This window comes from Panthera pardus, unplaced genomic scaffold, assembly GCF_024362965.1.
Source record: "Panthera pardus isolate Hobbes unplaced genomic scaffold, ASM2436296v1 HiC_scaffold_6, whole genome shotgun sequence".
NCBI classification, from domain to species: domain Eukaryota; kingdom Metazoa; phylum Chordata; class Mammalia; order Carnivora; family Felidae; genus Panthera; species Panthera pardus.
Genome location: NW_026526991.1, coordinates 105,090,795 through 105,118,222, shown reverse-complemented (window position 1 = coordinate 105,118,222; position 27,428 = coordinate 105,090,795). Strand labels below are relative to the sequence as shown.

General features: G+C 41.5%; 1 protein-coding gene across 9 annotated transcripts in view; it reads right to left on the bottom strand.

The window, feature by feature from the left end:
- Window positions 1–3,653: 3,653 nt before the first annotated feature.
- Window positions 3,654–27,428, bottom strand: part of ERC1 (ELKS/RAB6-interacting/CAST family member 1) — a 516,510-nt gene continuing 492,735 nt past the window's right edge. For all 9 annotated transcript variants that reach the window (XM_019464949.2, XM_019464947.2, XM_019464955.2 and 6 more), the window contains one exon: window positions 3,654–9,292. In XM_019464949.2, coding sequence (XP_019320494.1) covers window positions 9,155–9,292 — 138 coding nt within the window. In that variant the 3' untranslated portion in view covers window positions 3,654–9,154. The remainder of the gene's footprint in view (window positions 9,293–27,428) is intronic.

Sequence of the window (27,428 nt, the reverse complement as noted above, 5' to 3'; positions counted from 1 at the left end):
ACATGAGGATGTGCGGATCCCTCAGTCACCCTGTGAATGTTGCTTCTGGTGGGGCAATTACTTTTTCCATCAGACATGGCAAGAGAATGGTCTCTGTGGACAGGGAGGGCTGACGTGGTATTACCAAGGCTTCAAACCTCATTTCTTTCCCATCAAGGGCCGAGAGCATTCATAGTGCTTCATTGCCTGATTCTTGGGGAAGAAATGGCGCCCAGAGCTTAAGAGCACAAAATCCTGTGTGACTCATCCATCCTGCTGGTGAAAGAGCAAGACACATTATTTTCCTCTTCCTTTGAACACCCGCAGCCCCCAGGCTGGCCTCGATGCCTCACACCCTGCAAGCCTAGCAGGGAGTCTCCTCAGAGTCCCGGATCCCACAGAGCCTTCTGGAGTAGGGAACCAAGGACAAAGATTGGCAATCAGACGGACCCAGGTTTGACCCTAGGCCCATCACTTCTTGGCCTTGTAACACTGGGCGATTTCCCTCCAACATCTCCAGCCACAGCCTGCTCCTATCTCCAGCAGCCTCCATGGTCACTAGGATGGGAGACTTCCTGGAGTTGACCCACCCAGGTGCTTTTCTTTTTCTTTAATTTCTTTCTTTCTTCCTTCTCTTTCTTTCTTTCTTTCCTTTTTCTTTCCTTCTTTCTTTTCTTTTTCTTTCTTTCTTTCATCAGCTCTAGTCGTGGCTGTAGTTATGGTCACTGGTGGTGTGGGTAATGCTCTACCTTGCCTTCCTTTCCAGGACGGTAGAGATCTCTCACAGTATGGGCCCATCCAACCTCCTTTTAAGCTATGTTGCAGCCTCCCTGTCTTCTCCTCCATGGTTTTGAGCCAAGCAGTATTTGACCTATTGGCATTAGATTGCTTGCTATCCTCAAATACATGGTGTCCTTTCCCACCTCCCTGTTTTTGCTCAGGCTCTTTTCTGCCTCGTCCATCCTTGAACTCCTTTGCTGGCAAAATTCAGTTTATCTTTCCAGGTCAAAGTTGAAATTCTGTGAAGAGCATTGCCTGCTCCTCTGTGTTCCCACAATTTATTGGGATTCGTCCTGTACTGACTATGAGCTCCTTAAGAGAAGTGGCCACAGGAATGGGCTGAAAAGCACAAGCTCTGGAGACAGGGCTGGGTTTAAACTCCAGCCCTACTACTTACAAGCTGCAAGACCTGGGGAAAGTTGTTTAACTGGCCTGTGCCTCATCTGTAAAATGGGGGTAACAGCACCTACCTCATAGGATTGCTATGAAGAGGAGATAAAACGTGTGTGGGGCTGAGAGCTGAGCCTGACACATGGGAAACGTGCCCCAAGCTGGTATTACTTGCATGGCTGGTACCCAGAACACAGCAGAGCGTGCACACTGAACTGAGTGCTCTGCTGGCAATTTGTGAAGGTGGGTTACTGGGATCCTCAGGGAAAAGGTGCATGTGTGATGACTGGGCAAGTATAATTGGAGGATGTGACTCTTGAACTCAGGAAAATTCCCAGCACGCGCAATCACAGAATGGTATAATGAAGCCGGTGCACCCAGCCCCCAGCTTCAACAGTTACTGATTCGTGGCCAATATTTCTGTACTTATAACCTGCTCCTCACCACCTCTCAACACACATACTGGATTATCTTAAAGCAAATTGCAGACAAGAAAAAAGCAATTTTATGCTTTACACTCTTAAAGGAGCTTTCAAAAGGGAAACACATAATCATATATTATCCTCATTATGGCTGTGGCTTGTGACCTCGATGAAGGCGGCCTTATTTTCAAGGGGAAGGTTGAAAAGAGGGTGAGAGATCAAGGGGCAGCCAAGGGCTCCAGGCTGGGAAACCAGGGCTTTTTCCAGGACATCTGGGAAAGCTCGTGGATCTCAAACCAGCTCAGAACACTCCCTCACCCCCGGATCTAGCTAGTTCTTAATCATCTTTGAGCCAGCCTGGGACATTCCACCTCAAAAATCAAATAATAGCAGTCTTTTCCCAATTCAGAGAAAAAAAAAACAAGTTAATGGATGGAATTCTCAATTGCAAGTTCTCTTCTCACATATTTTCCTTAAACCTTGTGGTCTCTGTGTCCATTTGTCTGCAACTGAGTGCTGGTAGACCGCAGAGTGAATAAACAAATAGTGAAATAAGATTAATGGAAAACCCTGGAAACAGCTGACCAGTGTAATCTGACAGCTTCCTGTGGACACATCTGCTGGCGGTTGGGATTTTATATCCTGCAGTATGATACACGTTCTGCAAGTGGAATCACTCCTGCTTTGTGACGAAATGACGAGCAACATCAGGTTTCCAGTCCTGCAAATAGCACGGCCTCCCAGGTGCTCCTCCACCTGGTGGGACTTCTCAGCAGCTGTGCCAGCTGGAGGCAGGCAGGGCTAGAGCCCAGGTGCTGGGAGAACCTGCCAGGAGGGGCGACGTCTGACTCTCCTGTCCAATTCCCAAGTGCCAGAGCACAGTGGGCAGCAGTCTCCATGGGAGAGGGAGTGCATGCAGCGAGCAGGTTGATTCCCTTCTGGAGTAGATGCAGAAACGGAGCTAAGTAGAAAGCGAATTCTCACAAAGAAGTCCCCCAGAGCAACTTCTTATTGAGCATAAGACCAAGACAAATACCAAAGCTGGGGAATTTTCAAACGCAGGTTCTCTAGCTCCTTGACTCTTGGTATTGGCACTTTCTGTTGGTTCCTACAAACCCCACATCCCTGAGCTAATACATCAGATGCACCCCTGTGAAGCCCGAGTCCCAGTTAAAAAAAAAAGTTCATTTATTTAGAGAGGGCAAGTGAGCATGAGCAGGGGAGGGAAAGAGAGAGAGAGAGAGAGAGAGAGAGAGAGAGAGAGAGAGAGAGAGAGAATGAGAAAGATCCTCAGCAGGCTCCCCTCTGTCAGCACAGAGCCTGACTCGGGGGATTGATTCCACGAACCATGAGATCATGACCTGAGCCAGAATCAAGAGTCAGACGCTCAACTGACGGAGCCGCCTGGGCGCCCCCTTAGTCCCAGTCCTGAATGAAACCACCTCAGCTATGCCATGGCTGCCCCTTCACCTGAGTACAAGCTCTGGAAACGCAGTTAGATGCGGAACGGGGAAACTGGCTCAGGGCCTAGCACGTAAGGGAGAAAGGAAGGTGGAAATTGACTTTGAAAAGCAATTCAGGGGGCTCCTGGGTGGCTCAGTTGGTTGAGCATCTGCCTTCGGCTCAGGTCATGATCTTGCGGTTCATGGGTTAAGAGCCCCACGGCAGGCTCTGTGCTGACAGCTGAGCCTGGAGCCTGCTTCAGATTCTGTGTCTCCCTCTCTCTCTGTGCCTCTCCCGCTCACATTCTCTCTCACTCTCAAAAATAAACATTAAAACAAAATTTTTTTTAATTAAAAAAAAAAAAAAAAAGGAACTCAGGGGCTGCCAATCCAGAGTTCAGATGGGAGCCTGAAGGAGGCCTACTCATTTGGGGGCATCACCCCGCCAGGCCCTTCAGGACTGAGACAGCCTTGGGCTCCTCCAGCCCCACCTTAACCTGGAGCCCCACTGGTTCTTGGCTTACTTACCAAAGCGTTAATCTCTGGGAGACCACTGGCTTCTCCCTGCTTTTCTGGCATTTGAGGACTAATCTCACTTGGATAATCAGACTGAATGAGACTCAAAGAAAGACACAGCACACAATTTTTAAATAACTTTATAATTTCCTGATGGATTTAGTTTGTGAATAAAAAAGAAAAAATGGACAAAGTGTTTACAATAATTATCAAGGCAAAGTTGACTATAACACAATTTCTTTGTAATGTCATTATCCTGTCAGTAACATGACTCTGGCCATCACACACACACGCAAACACACACGCACGCACACACACACACACACAGTTGAAGGCAGCAGGTGCATCTGCATCACAGACACCATCATTGCGGCTGCTACTGTCACCAAAAGGAACTCAAGCTAGGAGTCAGTGCCCAGTGCTCCTCAGCTCCTCACTAAAGTGCAGCTCCCCTCTTCCAAAGCAGAGGGGGCGAGTCCCAGAGAGACCCCCGAGTCCCCATCCTGGACATCACGGTGTGCTCAGCAGGTTCCTGGGCTAGTCGGCTAGTCCTGCGTGGGCAGACAGGCCAGAACGGATGGTGTGTTGCCCTCAGGTAGGTCTGGCTGCATTGGAGCGTGAATGCAATACTGGTGCGGTGTGGAAAGAAGGGCTGGGCTCAGAGCGCTTGTTCTGGCCCGGGGCGAATGCTCTGGCTTCAGCAGGGTTCCCGTCCTTTCCTGATCAGGGCATCTCTAGGGCCAAGAGAGACAGCCTGGGCCTGGGAGATGTAGGGTCTAAAAAGCTTAAAGGGAAGGAATCTAGGGACTGAAGCCAGAAGGAACTGAGATCTGAGTACAATTCATTCACCTGGATTGCAGGCTCCAGGCTGGCCACTGCTTGGCCCGTAGTGGATGAGTCACTGGATGATATAGCACCAAGTGGGCAGGAAAGAGGTTCTGTGGCCTGTACAGGGCTGCCGGGTGTGGCGCTTCCGAGTCAAGCCTAGGTTACCACACAGTATTAGGCACACTGAGCTGGGACCAATGTGGGTTTGAGGGTGGTTATGGGGTCACAAAATTTGAAACCTCTACCCAGGGGTCCTGAGGATGTATAGGAAATCTCTGGCACAGTGGGGACTCTCTGAGCCCCAGATTCCAATTCCTTTTACGCAGCAGTTATCTCTTTCACTCAGGCAGTCCCCTACCTAGAGTGTGGTCATCGTGTTTCCCAAGTGGCTAGCCCAGGTGCCACCTAAGCCAACTTGGGAGGAGGGGGAGGAGTTGGGCTGCCCCATAGCTTGAATTCCTTTATTAACATGATATCATTTTGCATTTTTAAAAACACAGCTCTTTAACTTTTCAGTTCTACAAACTACTTTTTAATATCTTAATAATCTCAACAATGGACACAATGTAACTGCCCCAATGCTCTGAGCCACACAGACAATATCGACAAGCAGAGAAACAAAGAGGAGGTGGGATGGGACAAAAATCCGCTCCCCCCAAAATCAATCCCTAAAACCACCTTTCCCCCAAAAGAGTCAGAAGAAATACCTACAATAGGGTCACAGCACTCACCAAACACGTTGGAAGAAATCAGGAGACGCTTGGTTACAGTTTTGACACTAAAAAGTCTGGAAACAGTTTTTGCTTAAAAAGAGTAAATAAAGACAGCCATTTTGTTCAGAAGGATTTCCCTGTAATGTGTGTGTGTTTTTGCCCAAACATTCCCCTAGTCCGCATGGGGAAAATGCCAGATTCTTTTTAGAACATGTCTTTGACCAGTTCAAGTCGCTGTTCTGAGAAGCCCAGGGACTGGCAGTGATGGAGGGGTCGGCCTTGCAGGCTTGCAAAGGATAGCATCCACACCACATCTACTGTCTCCTTACCTGCTTCTCCAGTTCTGAACTCCTGCAGGAGGGACATGAGGCTGGGGAGGCAGACGTGGGAGTTACTGATATTGCTGACACAGGGCCCATGGTAACTTAGGAAGTGCCACGTGAGGGTCACATTCTATGCGACAACATATTCCTTGATTTGCTCTTTCCTCAAAACCCCCGAGAGGGGAGCCAGCGGGCCTATGCTTCACTGCTGGGGTCAAAGGGGAGGGCAGGATGGTTCTGGGATCAGCAGCAAATCCAAATGCCAATCCTGAATGTCACAGGGGAGGGATGACTAATAAAACTTTGTAATGACTTCCTCTTCTCTCTGGGAAGTGGGTGAGCCAATGAGCTCCCGTGGAAAACCAAACAGACTTTTATTGACAAAAGGTGTCAAGTCCCACTGCTACTACTGACACCAAAGGCAGTCTTGGGTCCAGTTTGCTTCACTAATATTTCTAAAGACCAACTGTAAGGAAGAGAGAGGGAAGCACTTTGATCTTTGTTAGGTTATAAGGTACTAGGTTAAAGGTTAGAGCTGAGATGGATTTAGGGATTCCCATTCATATTTCTTAATATATTAAAGCCTATTTAAAATCTTTTCCATTTCAAATAGTATCCAAGTCCTTGTAAATCTCAATTCAGATACTTCATCAAGAACTCAATGAGTACCTGGAATAGAGGTATATGAAAAGATGAGAAAATCACATTGTATTTCTTCAGCCCCACATTGGATTCCACTCACTCTTCTTCATCTTGTCCCCTTTCGTGATGACCTTGATTTGGGGTACAGATCTTTAGGTGCTAAGGGGTAACTAGACTTGCCAATGGAATGGATGAGTTTGGTGAACATAATAGGCAATGTGCAATGAGCTTTCAAGGCTCTAGACCTTCGGCAGCAGTTGAGTGACCTAGTGAAACCATGAACATCAGAAGAGTGTCATGCAATGATAAGTCTTTGTGTGATGGGAATAGTGCATTTAGTAAAAGTTGGCTCAATGAGTTATCTCAACTCAAGAAGATACTCTAAGTGCTGGACACTGTATTAATTTTGTCCCTATAACATACAGTCAGGTCACGTTCACTACTAAAGTTTAGCCAGAACCTACTTTCATCTAGAACCAAACAGTCCCCAGAACCATTTGAGATGCTAGAATGACCACCCAAGAGAAATCAAGGAGATCCCTGCTACGGTTCACAGAGACCACACAGATAATATTTGCCCCAGATATTTTTCTTACTAGAAGTATTTGTCCAGAGGACTTCAATAAAGTTTTGGAGAAGAAACAACAAGAAGGCTTGAAATGAAAAGGGGAAGAAAGGAAGTGCAGTGAGAGTCATGCACCGAGTGGGCAAAAGTGACAGGTATTGTATTTGACAGCAAAGACAGAATGAGCAGGACCCAGGGAGACCTGCTGATCCCTTCCCTTGCCAAAGCTGCTAGAGAACAGTCAGCCAGAACCAGGCCACTTCTTTGTGGATGGCCTCTTCTCCTGCCTTCTCTGTTCTGCCGTAGTCCTGTGAAGGCTATTATCATACCTCAGTTCCTTGCATTATGGTAGATAAAGTGAGATGCTAATACACCAGGCTTAAAATACTGGGGGCTATCTACATGATTTATGGGCAGTGCAATAAATACATGGAATTGAGGTGATTGACCACAAACGACCACCACTTACTATCTTACCCCTACATCTCCCACTTCCCCTGCTTCTGGCCAGCCTGGCTATCAGGAAGCATCTCAGTAAGAAGTTTATGAGCAGAGTCCACTTAAACCTTCGATAAGAAACAGTCTACAGCTTCTCATAGGAGAGGCTGTTTTACAGCAGGGAATCAGGGCAGCTGGAGATATGACCATATAAGTTAATGGGACAGTCAAGAGCTGCTGGTGGGAAGATACTGGACTGAAGGCTTGTGATGACTTTACAGGCAGCATCATTCTTTGGGTGAGTAACTGGGGAGGGGGAAAGGACAAAATGCAAGACAAAAGCATTTAGCCCAGCAACTCTTATCAGAAGATGTGAGTATCTGGTGGGCGTCTGGCTGGAGAGGTGGTTAAAGGCTACATTTGGGTTAAGTGGTCTCTTTCTTGGTGCCTGATTATTTATTTATGACTGTCATTGTCTAAGCCTGGGAAAAATGCCCCTCAAAATGCCAATACCTTCAACTTGATTTGCAACTTTAGGGTCAATTTTTTGATCCGCAACATGGAGCTGGCCAAGTTCCACGTGGTGTACACAGATGTGTGAAGAAAACACTATCTACTACTGCAGCCCCCCTAAACACTATACTCTTGCAGGGTAACGACGACAAATAAAAATCCTGAACCACCAAATAAGATCCTGCAGGCAAGTAAGTGACTCAGCTCCCTGCCCCTGAACTCATCAATTACATTATAGTGAGAAATGCTCATCTGTAAAAGATTTTTTTATGAAAAAGATAACTTCTACTCAGAAGGAGTAGGGAGAAGATAGGTATACCTTTTACTGCTTTGACTCAAACAAGGTATGTCTCAGAGTCCTTTACATTTCTCCCTCACTAAAAAGAGACTTTTTTTCAAGGATGGGTACCTAACAGTGACTTGCACATAGTAGGCATTTCATACATACTATTTGAATGAAAGAATGGAGGAAGGAATGTGTGTGGGATGAGAAACATTCATTTGTGCCAGAAGGGAGGTTCCAGACAATGCACGAGGCTATGGTTATGGGAGTGCACATCAAGAGTAAAGCTAAAAGGGTAGAAGGTGGGTCATAAACTTCAGCAACCGCTGGGCCGCAAGAGCATACATAGAACATGGATGGTGGGAAGGCAGAAGCATTCTTTAGGGGCTCAGGGGACTAGAATGCTGATGAGGGAGATGTTTAGGAGAAACCAGCCTGGGCCCAAGGAGCGGTCATCTTCTACAGAAGCAGAGCAGCAGGTGGTTGATGGCAAGGTTCGTGTCAAACCCCTCTTCTCTTTCAGACTGAGACGTATAATCTGACAGATTCAGTATAATAAGGTCAAAGGTCTTAAACAAGAGGGATCGGGGGAGAACTGTTCACACCATCTTCTTATTAACTGGTTGAGAAAAGCAAGGATGTGAGACAGACAGGACTGGGTGAAGACTCCAAACTTTTGGTATTAGTGTTCACTAAGCCCTCATGAGGCCTGCTTGCAGCTCCCCTGCATAAAACATTACATGTGAAAGTGAGCAAAAGAAACAGTAAGAAGAGTCAGTTTCTCTTTGTCCCTGTTCTCTCTTTTCCCCCTCTCTCTTTTTAAGATTTTTTTTTTTTAACCCTTTTAGGAGAAAGCACCTGTTGTGATATTAGAACACTCAGCTCTCTGGTCCATTGGGAAGTTTCTTTCAATATGTTGAACTCCAAGGAGATTCCAGATTTAGTTCTCATGTCAAGGACAGAGGGTAAACAGGCTACCTACTCCATGTCCCACTGTAAGGGCAGAACCACCAGCTTCCACAGTCCTCCACTGTTGATGACCAGATGGCAGTTCTTCACGGAAACTTGGCCACTTACCTACCCTGGACATCAAGAAAATTAGTGTAGAGACAATATCCAAAGTAGAAAGGCAGAGTTAAGATGAGAGCTGTAGAAAGGATGCTGGAATCATACTTGAAGGACCAACCAAGATGGGATACAGTTTGTAGTGTTTGTTGGGTGCCAGAAGCTCCTGGGAGCCTGTTCCTTCCAGCTCTTCTTTCTTGGCACCTGGATTTACTATAGCAGGCTGCTGGGCTGGCTACTCCCCATAAAGCAGGGTCAGGATGACTCTTCCAATGCATTGACCACTTGCTCCAGGATGTCGGGGCAATGATCTGCTATCTGCTGGAGAATGGCATTGGCAAACTCCTGCAGTTCTGCATTGTCCCGTTCACCTTTTTCTAGCTCATTCTGAAGCTGAAAGGGAAAGAAAAGATGGATTTCAGATAAAATAAAATTACCCTGTTTGCACTGGGTTAAGAATTACTGTCCATGAATAAAGAAACTGCATTTCCAACAACATGGATGAACCTGGAGGGCCTTGTGCTAAGTGAAATAAACCAGACAGAAAGGCAGATACTGCATGGTATCACTTATAAGTGGGACCTGGGGGGAAAAAGTCAAACTCACAGGTTGCTATCAAGGGCTGGGGGGTGGGGGAGATGGAGCAGGTTGGTAAAAGGGCACAAACTTTCAGTTATAACATGAATAAGGTCTGAGGATCTAATGTATAATATGATGACTATAGTTGATAACATCATACTGTAGAATTAAATTTGCTAAGAGAGTAGAACTTAAGTGTTCTCATAAGGGGAAAAAAGGAAGTATGTGAGATGACAGATGTATTACCTCGACTGTGGGAATCTTCACAATGTCTATCAAATCAACATCTGCACTTAATAGATCACAATTTTGTCAATTAAACCTTAATAAAGCCGAAAATTAAAAAAAAAAAAAAAAAAAAGAGAGGCACTTTCTATGTGAAGTCTTCCTGCATCAACGTTAACAACCAGGAAAGTGTAAACGTTAACATCAAGTGTTTGTTCGTGAAGGTGTGACTAGTTCACCAGTAATCTGCGGAGCTGGAGCCCCAGCTCCAGTCCCCTCATTCCAGGTGGAACATTCTCTCCACTGTGTCCCAATGTCACACCTCTGTCCAGGATGGGGAAAGGGATACATGCATGACCTCAGGTAGGATCTTAATCTTGTGTAATGGTTCTCATCCTAGGGAAACTTATAATTTAAAAGACTTTCCCCATTTGCTATATACCACTTTTGTTCAGTACATTAGACTATCTGCTCATATAGCTAAAGAGATTATTTTGAGAAACATTTAAGATGCTTAGAAATATAATTCTAACTTCCTGTTGTTTCAAACACTCTCTTGGACATTCCTTCAAGCATTAAAACAACATTTATTGAGGGCCTACTACTTGGTGAAAGATGGAACAGATCTGGTCTTTTCCCTGAAGATCCACTTGGGTTAATGGAAGAAAACACACAAACAGATCATTACAACACAGGATGGTAGGGGCCATGGCCGAGGCTCAGACATGCACTGTAGTGGAAGGCATAATAGGGCTGTTTGCATCCTGGAGGAGTGTGAGAAGATGCTACTGAAGGCAACATGTGGTGTGAATCTTGAAGGCTGAGCGGGAGTTTGCTGAGAGGTCAAAGGCAGAAGAGGCTTTCAAGCACATGAAACAAGGGCAGGTGTGTAGGGCTAAGAAAGGGCGTGGGACCTTGGGGAAGAGGGAGCTTCTCAGCATGGCTAGAGCATAAGGTAAGGGGGCTGGGCAGAGAGTGACAAAATGAAGCTGATTATGCTAACTAATTTGGATGTAAATTAAAAAAATAAAATTAAAATAAAATAATTAAAAATAAATAAAAGAAAGAAAATGAAGATGAGGACACAGACAGGGCCACACTGTTTGTAAAGCTAAGGAGTTCAGATTGAATCTGGTTAAAAAACAAAGAAAGAAACACCCACAAAAAGGAAGTCCAAGAGTTTTCAAACAGTGTAGTAACATGGTCAGCTTCATTTTTTTAGAAGAGACCTGTGAAGATAAAAACACGTTAGCCTGAGTGGAGGGAACACTAAGCTAAAAGAAGTTTTGTGGCAAGCCCAGGTGAGAGTTAAGGAGGGCTAACACGGGGGCACCTGGATGGCTCAGTCGGTTAAGCATCTGACTTCGGCTCAGGTCATGATCTCATGGTTTGTGGGTTTGAGCCCCGCGGCGGGCTCTGTGCTGACAGCTCAATAGATTGAGCCACCCAGGTGCCCCTGTTTTAAGGACTGAATGAGCTACTTATATAAACTTCAGTACAATGCCTGACACACAGAAAATTATGTATGTTAGATGTTGTTACAATTATTGTTGAATAGGTAAGATTACCTAGACAGAGCATGTAGATTAAAAGGCAAATAGAACCAAGTTGTTTTTTTTTTTTAAGAACCAACTTTTAATTACACTGCTGACAGAATCCACATGCTGTGAGCCAAGAATTAGCATGCTGCGTCTTCAAATATATCAAAGAGTTAGGAACAGATTTTGCAATCTTTATTCTGTTAAATGTTGACTGAATACCAGGACATGCAAGGACCAGATTTAGACTACTCTAAGTCTTGACGCATCTCAAGGTCTGACTGTGTCATATGAATATGAATCTCTGAAATGGGGAAACCAAAGAAGCAAAGTGCCTTTTAAATACAGCTGCACAAAATATAACCCAGAAATACTGCTAGGTGAAAAGGCCACTATTCTCAAATCTCTTGAACAGAACTGAAGTCAATCACACAAAGTAACAGAGGAGGTTGTGAGGTTGTATTGCTTCAGTTTCCCATCTCAGTCCTTCCTAGGAATATTCTGAACATCTTTGATTTATATTCTGAGTCGGGTATCTGCACTTCACTCTCTACAAGTCACATAGTCACTTCCTATGAAATATTTTTCTAATTTGGCTTCTGCTAAGCAGATAATCACGAAGTTACTTAATGGATTCATTTTAGTTTAAAAATTTTCAGGTTTTTTTTTCTAATTCAAAAAGTATTATGTATGCATTGTAGAAAAATTTTAAAACAAAAACACCAAGAAAAAAAAATCAACTGTAATATTAGCATCAGGAGATAACCACTGCTACATATTTTGTCATATATTCTTTGAGACTTTGTTTTATTACACACACACACACACACACACACACACGTGTAATTTTAGAAACAAAATGGCAATGATAGTATATAGATTATTTGTGAGCTGATTTTGTTTTCACCTAAAAATATACTATAAATACGTTTCAGACCAAATCCCAAAGGCTCTTTCAGAGCCTGATAACTAATTCTAAAATTTATCCCTATGTATAAATATACAACAGGAACCAAGAAAATATTTTAAAGGAAGAAAAACAATGTGTGGACTGGCTTACCAGATTACAAAACATACTGTAAAAAGCCACGAATTAGAAGAGTATTGTACTGATGAAATTAGATCAATGGGATTTAGAATATGATCAGGAGGCATTTGAAATCAATTAACTGTATTAGGTCAACTGGGCCCAGTTGTGGTCAGATTCCTGCTCATATCATACATAAACATAAATTTGAAATTACCTAAAGATCTAAATTTAAAAATTATACTGTGAATTCATATTCTTCTCATGTACACACAAAACATTCTCCAGGATAGATCATATGAAAGCCACAAAACAAATCTTAATACATTTAAGACTGAAATCACATCAAGCATGTTTTCCAACCACAATGATATGAAACTAGAAATGTTACAAAGTGAAAACAGGAAAATTCACAAATATTTGGGGATTAAACAACATGTGACTGAAAAACCAAAGGGCCAAGAAAGAAATCAAAAATTACTTGAGGAGCGTCTGGGTGGATTAGTTGGTTAAGCGTCTGACTCTTGGTTTTGGCTCAGGTCATGATCTCACGGTTTGTGGGTTTGAACCCTGCATCAGGCTCTGTGCTGACAGGGCAGAGCCTGCTTGGAATTCTCTCTCTTTCCCTCTCTTTCTCCCCTCCCCTGCTCGCACTCTCTCAAAATACATAAATAAACTTAAAAAAATTACTTGAGACAAAAATGAAAATACAACATACCAAATCTATGGGCTACAGTAAAAACAGTTCTTAAGAGGGAAACTCAGTGACAGAAGCCTACAGTAAGAAGCAAGAAAGATCTCAAACAACCTAACTTTATACCTCAAGGAACTAGAAAAAGAACTAAGCCCAAAGTTAGCAGAAGGAACAAAATAACAAAAAAGACTAAAAAAACAATAGAAATGAAATAGAGACTAAAAAGACAATAGAAAAGATCAATGAAACTAAGAGGTGGTTTTTTGAAAAGACAGACCAAACTTTAGCTAAATTTACCAAGAAAAAAAGTAAGAGAACTCAAAATTGGAAATTAAAGATGAGATGTTATAACCTGTACCAGAGAAAGACAAAGAATCAAAAAAGATTACTATAAAAAATTATATGCCAACAAACTGGACAACCTAGAAGAAATGCATAAATTCCTAGAAACATACAACCTACATAACTGAATCATGAAGAAATAAAAAATTGTAACAGATTTTTAGCAAGGGAACTGAATCAGTAATCAAAAACCTCCCAACAAACAAAAGCCCAGGACCAAATGACTTCACTGGTGAATTCTATCGAACATTTAAAGAAGAATTAATACCAATCCTTCTCAAACTCTTCCAAAAAATAGAAGAGGAGGGACAGTGCCAGACTCATTTTACAAAGCCAATATTACTCTGATACCAAAATCAGAAAAGATACCACAAAGAAAGAAAATTGTGGCCAATACTGCTGATGAACATAGATAAAAGATCCTCAATAAAATATTAGCAAACTGCATTTAATACTACATTAAAAGGATGTACACCATGATCAAGTGGGATTTATTCTAAGGATGCAAGGATGCTTCAACATCTGCAAATCAGTAAAATGTGATAAACTACAGTAACAACATGAAGGCCAAAAGTCATATGATCATCCCAACAGATGTAGAAAAAGGATTTGATAAAATTCAACATCCATTTATAACAACTCTCAACAAAGAGGGTATAGAGAGAATATACCTCAACATAAATTAAAATAAATAAAGGAAAAAAAGACAAAGGATTGGGATCAATGTATTATGAAGCCTAATAATAGAAAAATGGGCAGAGGATATGAACAAAAAAACTCATTGAAGAAAAACAAATGGCTAATAAGCACATAAAAAATACACAACCTCACTGAGTATTAATAATTACTAATGAGTAGTTAAAGAGATACAAATTAAACAAGATAGAGTTTTGTTCCCCCTATCACACTAGCAAAAGACTGTTAACAATCCGTGTTGGTATAGATTTGGGGAAGTGGGTACTTTGATACTGCTAAGGGATGGAAGGACTTTCAATTTTACTCTCTATACTTTTTTTTTTTTTAATTACAGTTGACACACAATATTACATTAGTTTCAGGTGTACAACAGAGTGACTGAACATACCTATATGTTATGCTATGCTCACCACAAGTGTGGCTACCATCTGTCACCATTACAACACTATCACTATACCACTGACTATATTCTCCTATGCTGTACCTTTTATCCTCATGACTTATTCATTCCATAACTGAAAGCCTGTATCTCCCACTCCTCTTCATCCATTTTGCTCAGTCACCCATCCCCATCCTCTCTGAAAACCACCAGTTTGTTGTCTGTATTTATAGGTCTGTTTATGCTTTTTATTTGTTTATTCAATTGTTTTGTTTTTTAGATTCCACATATAAGTGAAATCATATGGTGTTTGTCTTTCTCTGACTTATTTCACTTAGCATAATGCCCTCTAGGTCCATCCATATTGTTGCAAATGGCAAGATTTCATTCCTTTTTTACGGTTGAGTAATATTCCATTGTATATATGTGTATGTGTAGATACGTCTCTCCCTTCCTCCCTCCCTCTCTCACATATCACATCTTCTTTATCAGTTCATCTATTGACAGACACTTGGATTGCTTCCATAATTTGGCTATGGTAAATAAAGCTGGAATAAACATAGGGAAGAATGTATCTTTTCAAATTAGTATTTTCATTTTCTTTGGGTAAACAGCCATTAGAATTACTGAATCATATGGTGTTTTTATTTTTAATTTTTTTGAGGAGTCTCCACACTGGTTTCCACGTTGTACCAATTACATTACTTCCAAGAGTGCACAAGGGTCTTCTTTTCCCCATAGCCTCATCAACACTTGTTACTTCTTATCTTTTTGATTCTAACCATTCTGACAGGTATGAGGTGATACCTCATCATGGTTTTGATTTGCATTTCCCTAATGATCAGTGATGTTGAACACCTTTTCATATGTCTGTTGGTCACCTGTATGTCTTCTCTGGAAAAATGTCTAGTCCTCTGCCCATTTTTAATAAGATTTTAATTAATTAATTAATTAATTAATTATTTTGGTGTTGAGTTGTACAAGTTCTTTATATATTTTGGATATTAACCTCTTACTGGATGTATCCTTTGCAAATATTTTCTCCTATTCAGTAGATTACCTTTTTGTTTTGTTGACGGTTTCCTTCATTGTGCAAAAGCTTTTTATTTTGGTGTAATCCCAATAGTTTATTTTTGCTGTTATTTCCCTTGCCTGAGGAGACAAATCTAGAAAAATGTTGCTAAGGCAAAAATCCAAAGAAATTACTGCCTGTGTTTTCTCCTAGCATTTTTACAGTTTTAGGTCTCAGATTTAGGTCTTTAATTAATTTTGTTTACTCTATATACTTCTGTGTTATTTAATACCACAAGCAGCATCAATTTTATAAGAAATTTGGATAAAAAGATATAATATAAATATTCAAAGCTGCATGTGTTTTTAAACATGTAATTCTGATATTCCAAGACTGAAAAGGGGCAAATAGAAATGTATAAAATATTCATTCAAAAAGTATTGATTGTTTTGCCAATGAAAAGGAATTTAGTTCTGATACATGGTATATAACATGAACCATGAAAACACTATGCTGAGTCAAATAAGCCAGTCAACAGAAGACCACATACTGTATGATTCCATTTTTATGAAATGTCCAGAATAGGCAAATCCAGAGTCAGAAAGTAGATTAGTGGCTGCCTAAGGCTGGGGTGGGATGGGGTAATTGGGAGTGATTGCTAATAAATATGGGTTTCTTTTTAGAATGATGAAAATGTTTGACAATTGATGTGGTGACAGTTGTCCAATTCTGAGAATGTACTAAACCTATTGAATTGTATACTTTAAATAGGTGAATTGCATGGTTTGTGAATTACAGCAAAATAAAACTGCAAAGACAGAAAAAAAGGAGAGAAGGAAGAGGAAGTTTCTTGAACAGCGTGGATGTTGAGATGAGGGCAGGAAAGAGGGTCTGGAGAAATAGTACGAACTATTCACAGAGGCACAGAGGAGGAAATGCACTTGGCTGTTCACTGAAGTTCAGGAATACAGGAATTACTGGGTCTCGACAGAAGCAGTACCAGTTCTTTGAAGGTGACAAAAGGTCCTTGGGCTGGCTAGGCTTGGGCACTATCCCTCAGAGGACCCTCACTCTATTACATGGTTTCAGTGAAGCCACACCTAGGGCACTGCGTTCCATTTCAGGCACCTTATTACCAGAAAAATGGAGACAAACTGGAATGAGTTCAAAGGAAAATGGCAGGCATGACTAAGAAGCTGAAAGGATCATTTTATGGGGCAGGATTAGAACTAAGTAGTAGACCTGAACTAACTGAAGACTAAGCGAAGGGAATGCGATTATTACCTACAAATGTCAGGAGGGTGTACACAAGAAGCTGGAGGAGTGGTTGAGCAGTGGAGGAGAAAACAGTAGAAGTGGTAGAAAAAGATTAGGGGGAAAAAAAAAACAGAGGCAGACTATAGGCTATGCTTTTTCCAAGGGCTAATGAATGGTTTGCCTGGAAAAAGGTGTTTAAAAAGAGGATCAGAAGAATCAAATACTTCAGAGAAGGAAAAAAAGAGTTTAGAGAAGGAAGTGTTCCTTCATTAGCTGGAGTTGCTTTCCATCTGGTGGAGCTTTCTCTATTCTCCAGGGATTACGCATGGTTTGCATTTTATCTGAAAGCAGTATTAGATGTGGGCATGGCTGAGCAGGGAGAGAGTTTATTGGCACTTGATCCAATATATGCTAAAATTTCCTGTCTTGAAAAAAATCTCAAAGATCAATTTTTTGTGTGAAACCTGAATTACATTTAAAATGAGGCTTTTTATTTTGACTTCGAAATGCAAAGCTTTAGTCATTCTGAAGTCAAAGGAGTACAGGAATGTGTGAGAGAAAAAAAAGACCACTTAGGAAAGAAAGGCAATGTGAAGCCATCAAACTAAAAATATAGACAGATGTGTTATACAGCACAGGTGTGAAAACAAATCTTGAAATATATTAGTACCTTGTTATTTTAAAATATTTCTTTAGCATACACATCACATGTTTAAAAAAGGAAGTTTTTATACGGTATCAGTATGTAGTGGGTCCTATGGATAAATTGGGAAAAGTGTGTTCTAGCTTCTGAAGTATAATTTACCAGATATCTCACTCTTCTTGTTCCCTCTACCCCTGCCCACACCCTGCCCCTATGCCTGCCTATTCAACTCTCACCTCCTCCCCAAAGAAGGCCCCTTTAGATTTAACATCAGAAAAGAATTTCCCAAAAAGTACAAACATGTAATATTTGGGGTTTAACGTAAATTCTTATTACACCCTAGCTGCTAGGAATTAAATCCTTTCCCCTCCCCTCTTTCCTTTCCTTGTTAAAGTTACATATCCAAACTTAGTGGATATTAAGACTGAGTAATCCAACAAGATCTTCTATTTCCTATTCTCTACTTTCTAATATTGGCAGGCTAATTCCACCACTGCAAGTACTGAGGTGAAAAATACTGTCTTCTTGGTTTACTTTCTTAAAACACCATAATTATATGCAGCACCTAAGTTTGCACGATGCCCTCTCTAGATAGAAAGATGCAATTTTCTGTGTACATATTGAAAGCTTTGCATCTAAACCAAACAACAAACTTAAAAACACTTCCAACGTAAAATAATTTCTACAAAGCTGCAAAGTGGATTTGTTACCACGAATCCCGCAAGCTCCCGCTGCAACTTAAGCATTAAATCCCTTATCTCAGCACCCTCGTTTCCCTCCATATATAAAATATCACTACAAAATCTTCCTCAAGTCTCTTGGGTACCTCAAGATTGAGTGGAAAAACCCAATTCTACTAAACCTTAATTTGATGAAGATACTCTGAAGGAAGAGATTATTGTAGTAATAGATGAATAGGTATGAGAAAATATAAAATAACATGCTTTGCTCAATGAAATAGGGATTTGAAAATGTGGATTAGGGATGACTATGAGGGCAACAAGTCTTGCTGCTCCAAACATTCTGAATGGGGTCTGGGGCCATTAGTGACCAAGAGCACAGCACTCATGATGGGTTAGTACCATTCACTGAATAAGCAACCAGTGAGTCTGAGGAAATTGTTACTAAGGTAATGCAGACATGAAACACACTACACCTCAAAACAACCTCACAACACTCCTTGTTCCTAATCTATTTTCCAGGTACCCTGTAGCCACCCTTCTATGACCCTGTCCCTTCAATTAACTCTGTGTTTCCAATCTCCTTCTCCCCTGGTCTTTCACCATGGCTTCAGAGGGCACTCTCATCCTGAAATGACCTTTGGAATCTGCTTCCCTCACAAGCTAGTCCCAATTTTTCTCTTTCTTTCACTACCAAACATCTCAAAAGAACAGTCTATATTTGCTACCTCTGTTTCCTATTTTCCTCCTTAGCATCTAAGAATTTAGTTTTTGCTATTCACTGAAACTGCTCTCTCAAAAGTTACTAAGCTAAGACTCCCACACTGAAAACTGTAAAATATTATTTACAGAAATAAAAGATATCTTAAATGGAGGAATACAATATGATCATGGATCAGAAGACTCAATAGTATAAAGAATTAATTCTGCCCAAACTAATCTACAGATTCAATTCAATCCAAATAAAACACTCTGGCATGTGTGCATGTAAACTGACAAGCTAATTCAAGGCGTAAGTGGAAATGCAAAGAACCAAGAAGAGCCAAAGCAATCTCAAACAACAAAGTGTAAGAACATGAACTATGTTACTGTTATTAGCATAGCTTGCTATTGGCACAAGAACAGGCAAACAGACCAATGGAACAGACAAGGGGACCCAGAAAAACAGCCCAAATCTGGGAATAACCTCAATGCCCACCAACAACTAGGTGATAAATTGTGGTATATTCATTCATACAATGGAATATCATACAGCAATGAGAATGAACGTATATGTATATCATAATAGACACATTTCATAAACATGACATTGAATGAAAGAAGCTAGACACATACTCTGTGATTCCAGGTATATAAAATTAAAAAACAGGCAAAATGAAGTGTTAGAAGTCAGGTTACCCGTGGAGGGTGGAGTAGCGGCATGACAAGAGATTTCTGAGGTGCTGGTAACTTTCTGCTTTTTCAGGTGTTCATTATAGGAGTGTGTAAAAACTCATTGAGCTGCATACTTATGATTTGTGTAGTTTCTGTATGCATGTTATAAAAAAACAAACAAACCAAACCTCAAGGATTACCTAACAGCACAATCCAGTGGTCTTAACTGTCTTATCCTTGAACTCCTCTGTGATACTTGTTCTGATAACACCTCCTTCTAAAATCTCTCTCCCACTTGACTTTCTGGCTCTTCTCTGCCTGTCCCTATATTTCTTGTCTGTCTTGCTGCTGTTCCTCTTCTTTCTGCTTCCTCCCACACATGCAAAACCTGAGTTTTAGGGGACGTTCCTCTGTTCTTCGTCTTTTGTCCTCTGCTTAGACTGTTTTCCTTGAGCTTTATTTATAAAGTGGTAATAATAACAGCAACTAACTTACTGGACATTTATTGTGGACCAGGTATTATTCTAAGTGCTTTAGTGCATTGACACAATCTACTTCCTTTGCCCATTTTATGATTTCTTTTGGGGTAAGTTTTTGTGGGTTTTGTTCAACTTTAAGCATAGAAAATTTCACACATACACAAAAGAAAACAGTAAACGAACCCTCATGTGACCTAAATTTAAGGATTATCAGGGTATGTCAACATAATTCTAATTCCCTTCTCTCCTGAATTTGACTATTTTTCAAATGCTTAATAAATACTTCTTTGTGAATGTTCCACTTATACATCAACTCGTACTGTTCATACTGTTTAGTAAACTGTTGTTTTCACTTAATAATTACTACAAGGAGTTTTTCATGTCATTATAAATTCTTCTAAAATACAATTTGTATTTTTATTAAAAATTTTTAAAAAATATTTATTTTTGAGAGACAGAGAGAGACAGAGTGTGAGCAAGGGAGGGACAGAGAGAGAGGAAGACACAGAATCCAAAGCAGGCTCCAGGCTCTAAACTATTAGCACAGAGCCTGACGCAGGGCTCAAACCCCCAAGCCATGACCTGAGCTGAAGTCAGACACTCAACCAACTGAGCCACCCAGGTGCTCCTAAAACACAATTTTTAAATGGGTCATATTGTAATCAAATTTATTGATGTATTTTAATTTAAATAATTCCATTATTAGAAATTTAGTTTGTTTTCAATTTTTTCTTTTTATAAATAATGACATGTTGAGTTTGCTAGTACATAAGTCTTTGCGTATTTATGATCGTTTTCTTTAAATTCCTGGATCAAAGGGTATACACCTCTTTAAAGCTTTTGACATCTTACCAAACTGTTCCAGAAGAGCTGAACTAATATGCAGCCCACAGACAACAAATATGGGTGCTCATTTCCCCACCTACTCAATATACTGGGGCAACACACATGCACACACACACACACACACCCTGATCTTGCAGATATGACAGGGCTATTTTCATTTGCAGTTCTTTGTAATTCTTTTCATTTATAGCGAAGCCAAAAATTGAGGCAAAACATTCATAAATATATTTATTGGCCTTTTCTTCTTCTGGGAAATTCCTGTTAACGCCCTTTCCAGGCTATGTTTCTTTTGGTTTAGTTTCTTCCTTGCTGATCTCACGGTCACTACCCCAACACAAGCTATCTTATCCTAGATCTTTTGCTTATTGTAATAGCATCACATGCACATCAACCCTGGTTTTAAGAGCACTCTTTCTAAAAACATGTTGGATTAGGTTCCCTACTCCTCTTCCAACGTCTTAAATGATTTCCTACCTACAAAACGGAGGCCAGTCTCTCTGGCATGGCAACCACAGTCTGGCTCCATCCTACTGTCCCAATTTCATCCTCTGTTATAGCCTTGCCACGTGCAAATAGCCTCCTGGTATATGCTCTTGTCTTTGCTTTTACTTTGATGTGGTTCCCTCATTCTAGAATGTGGATAATCTTCCCTCCTACACACCTCTCTTCCCTGTCTTACTCATTCTTTATGATTGAGCTCAACTGGCTCTTCTCTCTATGAAGGTAGAGGTAAATATTGCTGTTCTTCTCTGTTCTCTTCAGAGGTAAATATTGCTGAAGTATTAATTTTGTCTTGAGTTTCAAGAATTGGCTATTTAATTCCCCAGCTCTTCTTCAAACTCCTTGATGGATTCTTTTTTACATATCAATGCTGCCTAGCAAAATACCCTGCACATAACTAGCAATTGAGAAACGACTGGTGTATGTATAGACGGAAGGAATGCATGCTAATCCTGGATGGGGGAGGGGGACACTGATAACTTTCCAAAGAGTTTTTTTTCTCTAAGTTTGTTTGTTTGTTTATTTGTTTAGAGAGTGTGCTAACAGGGGAGTGGCAGAGAGAGAGGGAGAAAGAATCCCAAGCAGACTTTGCACTGGCATCAGGCCCAACGCGGGGCTTGAACCTATGAACCATGAGATCATGACCTGAGCCAAAGCCAAGAGTCAGGCGCTTAACTGACTGAGCCACCCAGGTGCCCCTCAAAGAGATTTTTAAGATAAAATGTGAAGCATCTCAAAATCAAGACTGTGTGATGATACAGACCTTATAGCAGGGCACATAAACCATATACTGTAGCATCTCACTTTGTTTAAAGTTCTCAAAAGATGGAGTATGGGCCAAGTAAAGGATACTAAGGTGGTCTCTGGCAAGAATTTTCTGGCTTTGTCTGCTGAATGTTATTATAATGTATTCTGTTCCTAGTAGCTATTCCAGCCCTCCCTGAACTCAGAGTAGTAATATGATTTCTAGAGGGACTCGAGCCAAGAATCACAAACGCAAAAGCAACTCAATCTGAATGCTCGAAGCAACACAAGCTGGAAGTGTGTGAACACAAGGGAAGGAGAGAATGCTTCAGCCTCCACCACTGCTCAGGGGACCAGCAGGCAGTGGAAGCTCAGAATGAGGTTTGTCAGAGATGATGTTCTACAACCTCACACCCACCAAAAATATTCTTATGAAAGCCTAGCTGTAAGGGAAACCAACCGAGTTCCCTTTCTGCCTTCAATGTTAGGACTGTTCTCTGTAGGAGAACAGAGCTGATGGTATGAAGAATAATAAGGAACATAGCTGGACTAGATGGAGAAACAGAAGTGCAGCTGAGGGACGGGCAGATTTGTTCAGGGAAGTTGCCCCTGCTCAGCACAGGTCATGATTTCAGAATAACTACCCTATCTCTCCACAGCCAAGTAAAGGCATAGGGAGAGCTAACAAACTCACTAATTTGACAGTCTTAAAGGAGAGAAAATAGCCTCATTTCAAGGTAAACAGCTCTATTCACAGTCATAGGGGATGAAGTGAAAGAAAAGGACGTATGGATGGATATACAGAAGGGATGGTTACAAGAGAGGTAACTGAATAAATTCAGTTGTGGTTGGCAGTGACTCAGATTAATTCCTTTCCGGAGATAGCTTTGTGGTGGGCAGAAAATTATACAGAGATGCTTAGTTTGGTTTAAGCAGACAAGAATCTGAACTTGAGGTTTTTAACAGCTAGGTCTCAGGATGCATGGGCCATGAGGTCTGAGCTGGTCACCGGCATGATAATTGGAGCCTTTCAGCGGTGATGGATCAAGCTGAAACAGTCCTCCACCCTGGCCAGATCTGGGCTAGAGTCCCCCAGCCCAAATCAGCAGGCTGTTCAACTACATCTGCTTAGGTGATATGAAGACATGAAATAACTTCTGAGGTTGGATTTTTGAGAAATGAGAATAAAATGAAACACATTTTTTAAAAGAGTCCTTCACTGTTTTGGCATCTTTTTTTTTTTTTTTTTTTTTTAAGTTTATTCATTTTGTGAGAGAGAGAGCATGTGCGAGCAAGTGCATGCACGGGGGTAGGGGGAGGGGTAGAGAGAGAGGGAGAGAGAGAATCCCAAGCAGACTCTGTGCTGCCAGTGCACAGTCCGATGTGGGGTTAAAACTCACAAACCAGGAGATCATAACCTGAGCTGAACTTGAGTCAAATGCTTAACCAACTGAGCCACCCAGGTGCCCCTAAAATGAAATGCATTTTGCCATAATATCTATTCATAAAATACAAAATGTATGTGGTCAGAGGGATCTGAGCACACAGTGGGTATATCTTGCCTAGTTATTTACTTTTCTAGAGGTATCTGGCCACTTTTCACTCTGTAGAATCCCTCTAGCATTTAGTAACAGGGAAAACTAAAGTTGTTCTTTAAGTATTTGTCCTATGATTATTTCCCACAGATTAAGACCAACTCCAGGGGTGCCTGGGTGGCTCAGTCGGTTGAGCGTCCGACTTCAGCTCAGGTCATGATCTCACAGTTTGTGGGTTCGAGCCCCGCATCAAGCTCTGTGCTGACTGCTTGCTCAGAGCCTGGAGCCTGCTTCAGATTCTGTGTCTCCTTTTCTCTCTGCCCCTCCCCCACTCATGCTTTGTCTCACTCTGTTTCTCAAAAATAAATAAATTAAAAAAAAAAAAAAAAAAAAAGACCAACTCCAAAACCTTCTCTTCCCTGGTATTCCAAGTCTGAGCTTGCAGCCTAAATCTCCCAGTTTTCTTCCTAAAGTCTCCACCCACCCCAGTTGCTTGTCATGTTAGAACCTAAAGCAACTGCTACCACAGCCCTAGGCTCTGTGTAATGCTGAGTGGAAGTGGTAATGACCATGAGGTTGCTACTGGGCCTTCTCCTTCTCCCTAACTTGTAATGAACTCCTTTGTCAGGCAATATCTGATTTTGTTCTCATAGGAAAAAAAGGCTTTTGCTGCTTAGGCCCAAAGTAAACAGATGCTGCTGCTCCTCCATGACTAATCTTAAACAAAATGGCATAATAAAAATACGAGTTTAGCTCCATTCCAGCCAGGGGACCTGCATATACATCATCCAAACTCAAAATTCCACTCCTGAACCAGTGTGATATTCCAAAGTGATCTCCCCAAGATTCCTTTGGTTTTGTATCACTAAAGGAACTTCCTCCTATCATTCCCTTACGACAGAAGCATCAAGGTAGGAGGGAACTCCAGGTACTTAAGCCTTTCAGAGCAAGAAAATCATAAATTACACCCTACTATTTTCTAGTACTTTCAAGAGCACGTTATGCCTGGCACATATGAGATGCTCCCTAAATATTGATTAAATGAATGCATGCCGTTTGCCTTGGGGTAGCTAGATTTTTCAGTGTAATATCATCATGTATTTTTACCTTTAGTTTTCAAAGGTTAAAAAGAAAACAAAAACAAAGCAACTAAAAAGCTGTTCTCTTTCTTAGCTACAGCTCTGCAAATTCTGCAGTTCTACCCTGGCAGTTCCCCAACTTTGAAGGAAATAAAGAGTTAAGATTTTTAAGGAGCCTATATTAATACAAAGCATAAAACTTAGGTTCCTACACTAACCCCCAGCAGTTCAATTCTCTAACCTTGTAAGTAAGACAACTACAGCCTAAGGGGATAAAGTGGCCAGTATAATTTAGATTGACAGAAATGTCTACCTCAGGAACACTTATGCATCATCCTTCAAGCCCAACCACTGAGTAGCTAGAGGATCAAACTCTACTGTCTCCAGATGCACAAGGTCTCCATAGAAAAGAGGAAGTCTCCCCTGCCTCAGAGGAAAATCCTACGAGAAATTTGGTCTTGCTAGCTAACTATCAGACATCTAAGAGTTGTCATATTGCTCACTGTTGCTTATTATTCTTTTCAAAGTTAGAATGAGTCATGATTTTGTGAAAGGCAACAAGTGAGAGGTCAAGTAGCCCAGGTAAAATGAATTAGGGTCAGTGGCAATCTAAGGGACCAAACACTTGTTGCTAACACCTGCCACTCTAAATTAATCTCCTTACACAGAGCAGGAGCTGGAACTGGGCAAGTACAATGGATGTAGCAATCCAGATTTAGAAAGTTATGTGTACATAAACCAGCACAAACTTTTGCTTTCTGATAACTCTAACTCTAGTTTGTATTTGCAGATGTCACTAACATTTTAATTTCTAAGCTACTTACGTCTAGACACCTCAAAAATGCTGGCTGCTGCTTTCCTGCCTAAAGCATTCTTCCCTGGCTGAGATAATTTGAGTTTTTTCTATGTGGTATTCTGTGCCTGTAAGAACCTCTCAGGTTACCAACTTTCCTACAAGACTGTATCTTGATATAGGTGTTATGCCTTCTCTGTGCAAGTGAAGGGAGTGAACAGAGAAAGAGTAGGACGAGAAAAAAGAAGACGTGACTGCAAAAGGTAAGAGTGGAAATAGAAAGCCCCCCCCAGGAAACCCAATAGGAGATTTACATTGGTCTGATTGGTCTCTGATAAAAGAGAATGGGATGTCATCTTTAGTGTAAAAATGTTCCTGGAACATCAAAGGAACTGTGATGTATCATCCCCTCAAAGAATAAGCCTACAGTTGGTAACACCGTATTGTATAATTGAAATTTGCTAAAAGAGTAGGACTTAAAAAACAGTAGATATGTGAGGTGATGGATTGTTAATTAGCTCAAAGGGGGGAAATCCTTTCACAATGTATAGGTATATCAAGTCATTACATTGTACACTTTAAACATCTTACAATTTTTTCAGTTATACCTCAGTAAAGCTGAAAAGAAAAAGAGTAACCCAGTTACCCATCTGGGTGGAGTGCTCACATGAAGCACACTCCTGAGGCAAAGAGATGGATAGGTTGGTCTCCACAAGGCTTTACCAGTCCAAAGACTTGTTGAGGTAAAACTTGAGGCTTGAGAAAGTGTAGAGTGTTATAAACAAATAACCATATTTTCCACTGAGGCAGAATTTTAATATGGCTGCCTAAGTTGATTTGGTAGTTATCTCACATTATCTCTTACAAATCTGTTAAGTGATGTGAATAGAGACATTAATATTAGCGGTCTGTCATTATCAAAATGGAGAAAAATTTCCCTCTTTGCCAAAGGGATCCATCAGAACAGCAGCACAGTTCTGGGAATCTCAGACACAGACAGGCCAGCCAGCCAGCCCAGTGTGTTTGGTTTGGCTCTCAGAAAAGAAAAGTGTCAAAAGGGAGAGAGTAAAAAAAACAAAACAAAACAAAACCCAAACAACTAATAAGAAATCTATGCCGAAACTGTCAGAGCGGTCAAGAGCAGGGTTTTGTTGCAGCTGAGATTTTAGTGCTAAACCGGCACAGTGCCTAATCCAGTTCCAGAGAATCTCCCTGGCCAAGCAGGAAGAGAGAAGGAAACTTCCTTCACCACAGTGGCAGTGGCATGTGCTCAGTGCACACTCTATGCTCAGGACTGCTGTGTGTTGTTTCCAGCACATGGATCTGATTCTGATGAGACTGTGGCAGGGAGAGACTGGAAAGCCTCCCACAGGGAGCTGTGCATCTTGCTTGAGTTTTTCTTTTTAATTTCTTTAATTTTTTAAACGTTTTTATTTTATTTTTTGAGAGACAGAGCATGAACAGGGGAGGGGCAGAGAGAGAGGGAGACACAGAATCCGAAGCAGGCCCCAGGCTCTGAGCTGTCAGCACAAAGCCTGACGTGGGGCTCAAACCTATGAATGCAAGACCATGACCTGAGCCGAAGATGGATGCTCAACTGACTGAGCCACTCAGGCACCCCAAGTTTTTCTTTTTTTACTGCCAACCTGACACATTCCTTGGGTGGTGTCTCCTGATTCCTTGGTGAGATGACAGAATGATTCTTTGTGTGGCACAAGTTCCTGGCCCAGTAACAAGGGCCTTTGGAAGGGGTGCCATTACTGACCAAGGCTCTGGAGTCATGTGGGCTGTTCTGAGCGACTCCCCTGGGTACACATGGCCATCTTATGGAGGATCATGAGCAGTGGTGAGGGGCAAGCATAATACAGTGATATGGCAAACTGGGTCTCATGTGACGTGGAGAAGGTTGAGGATGAGGTGGGGGTCTGGAGTTGTATCTTGTGGCTCAGTCGGTTGAGCGTCTGACTTTGGCTCAGGTCATGATCTCAGTGTTTGTGAGTTTGAGCCCCGTGTCAGGCTCTGTGCTGTCAGTCCAGAGCCTGGAGCCTGCTTCAGATTCTGTGTCTCCCTCTCTCTCTGCTCCTCCCCCACTCACGCTCTGTCTCT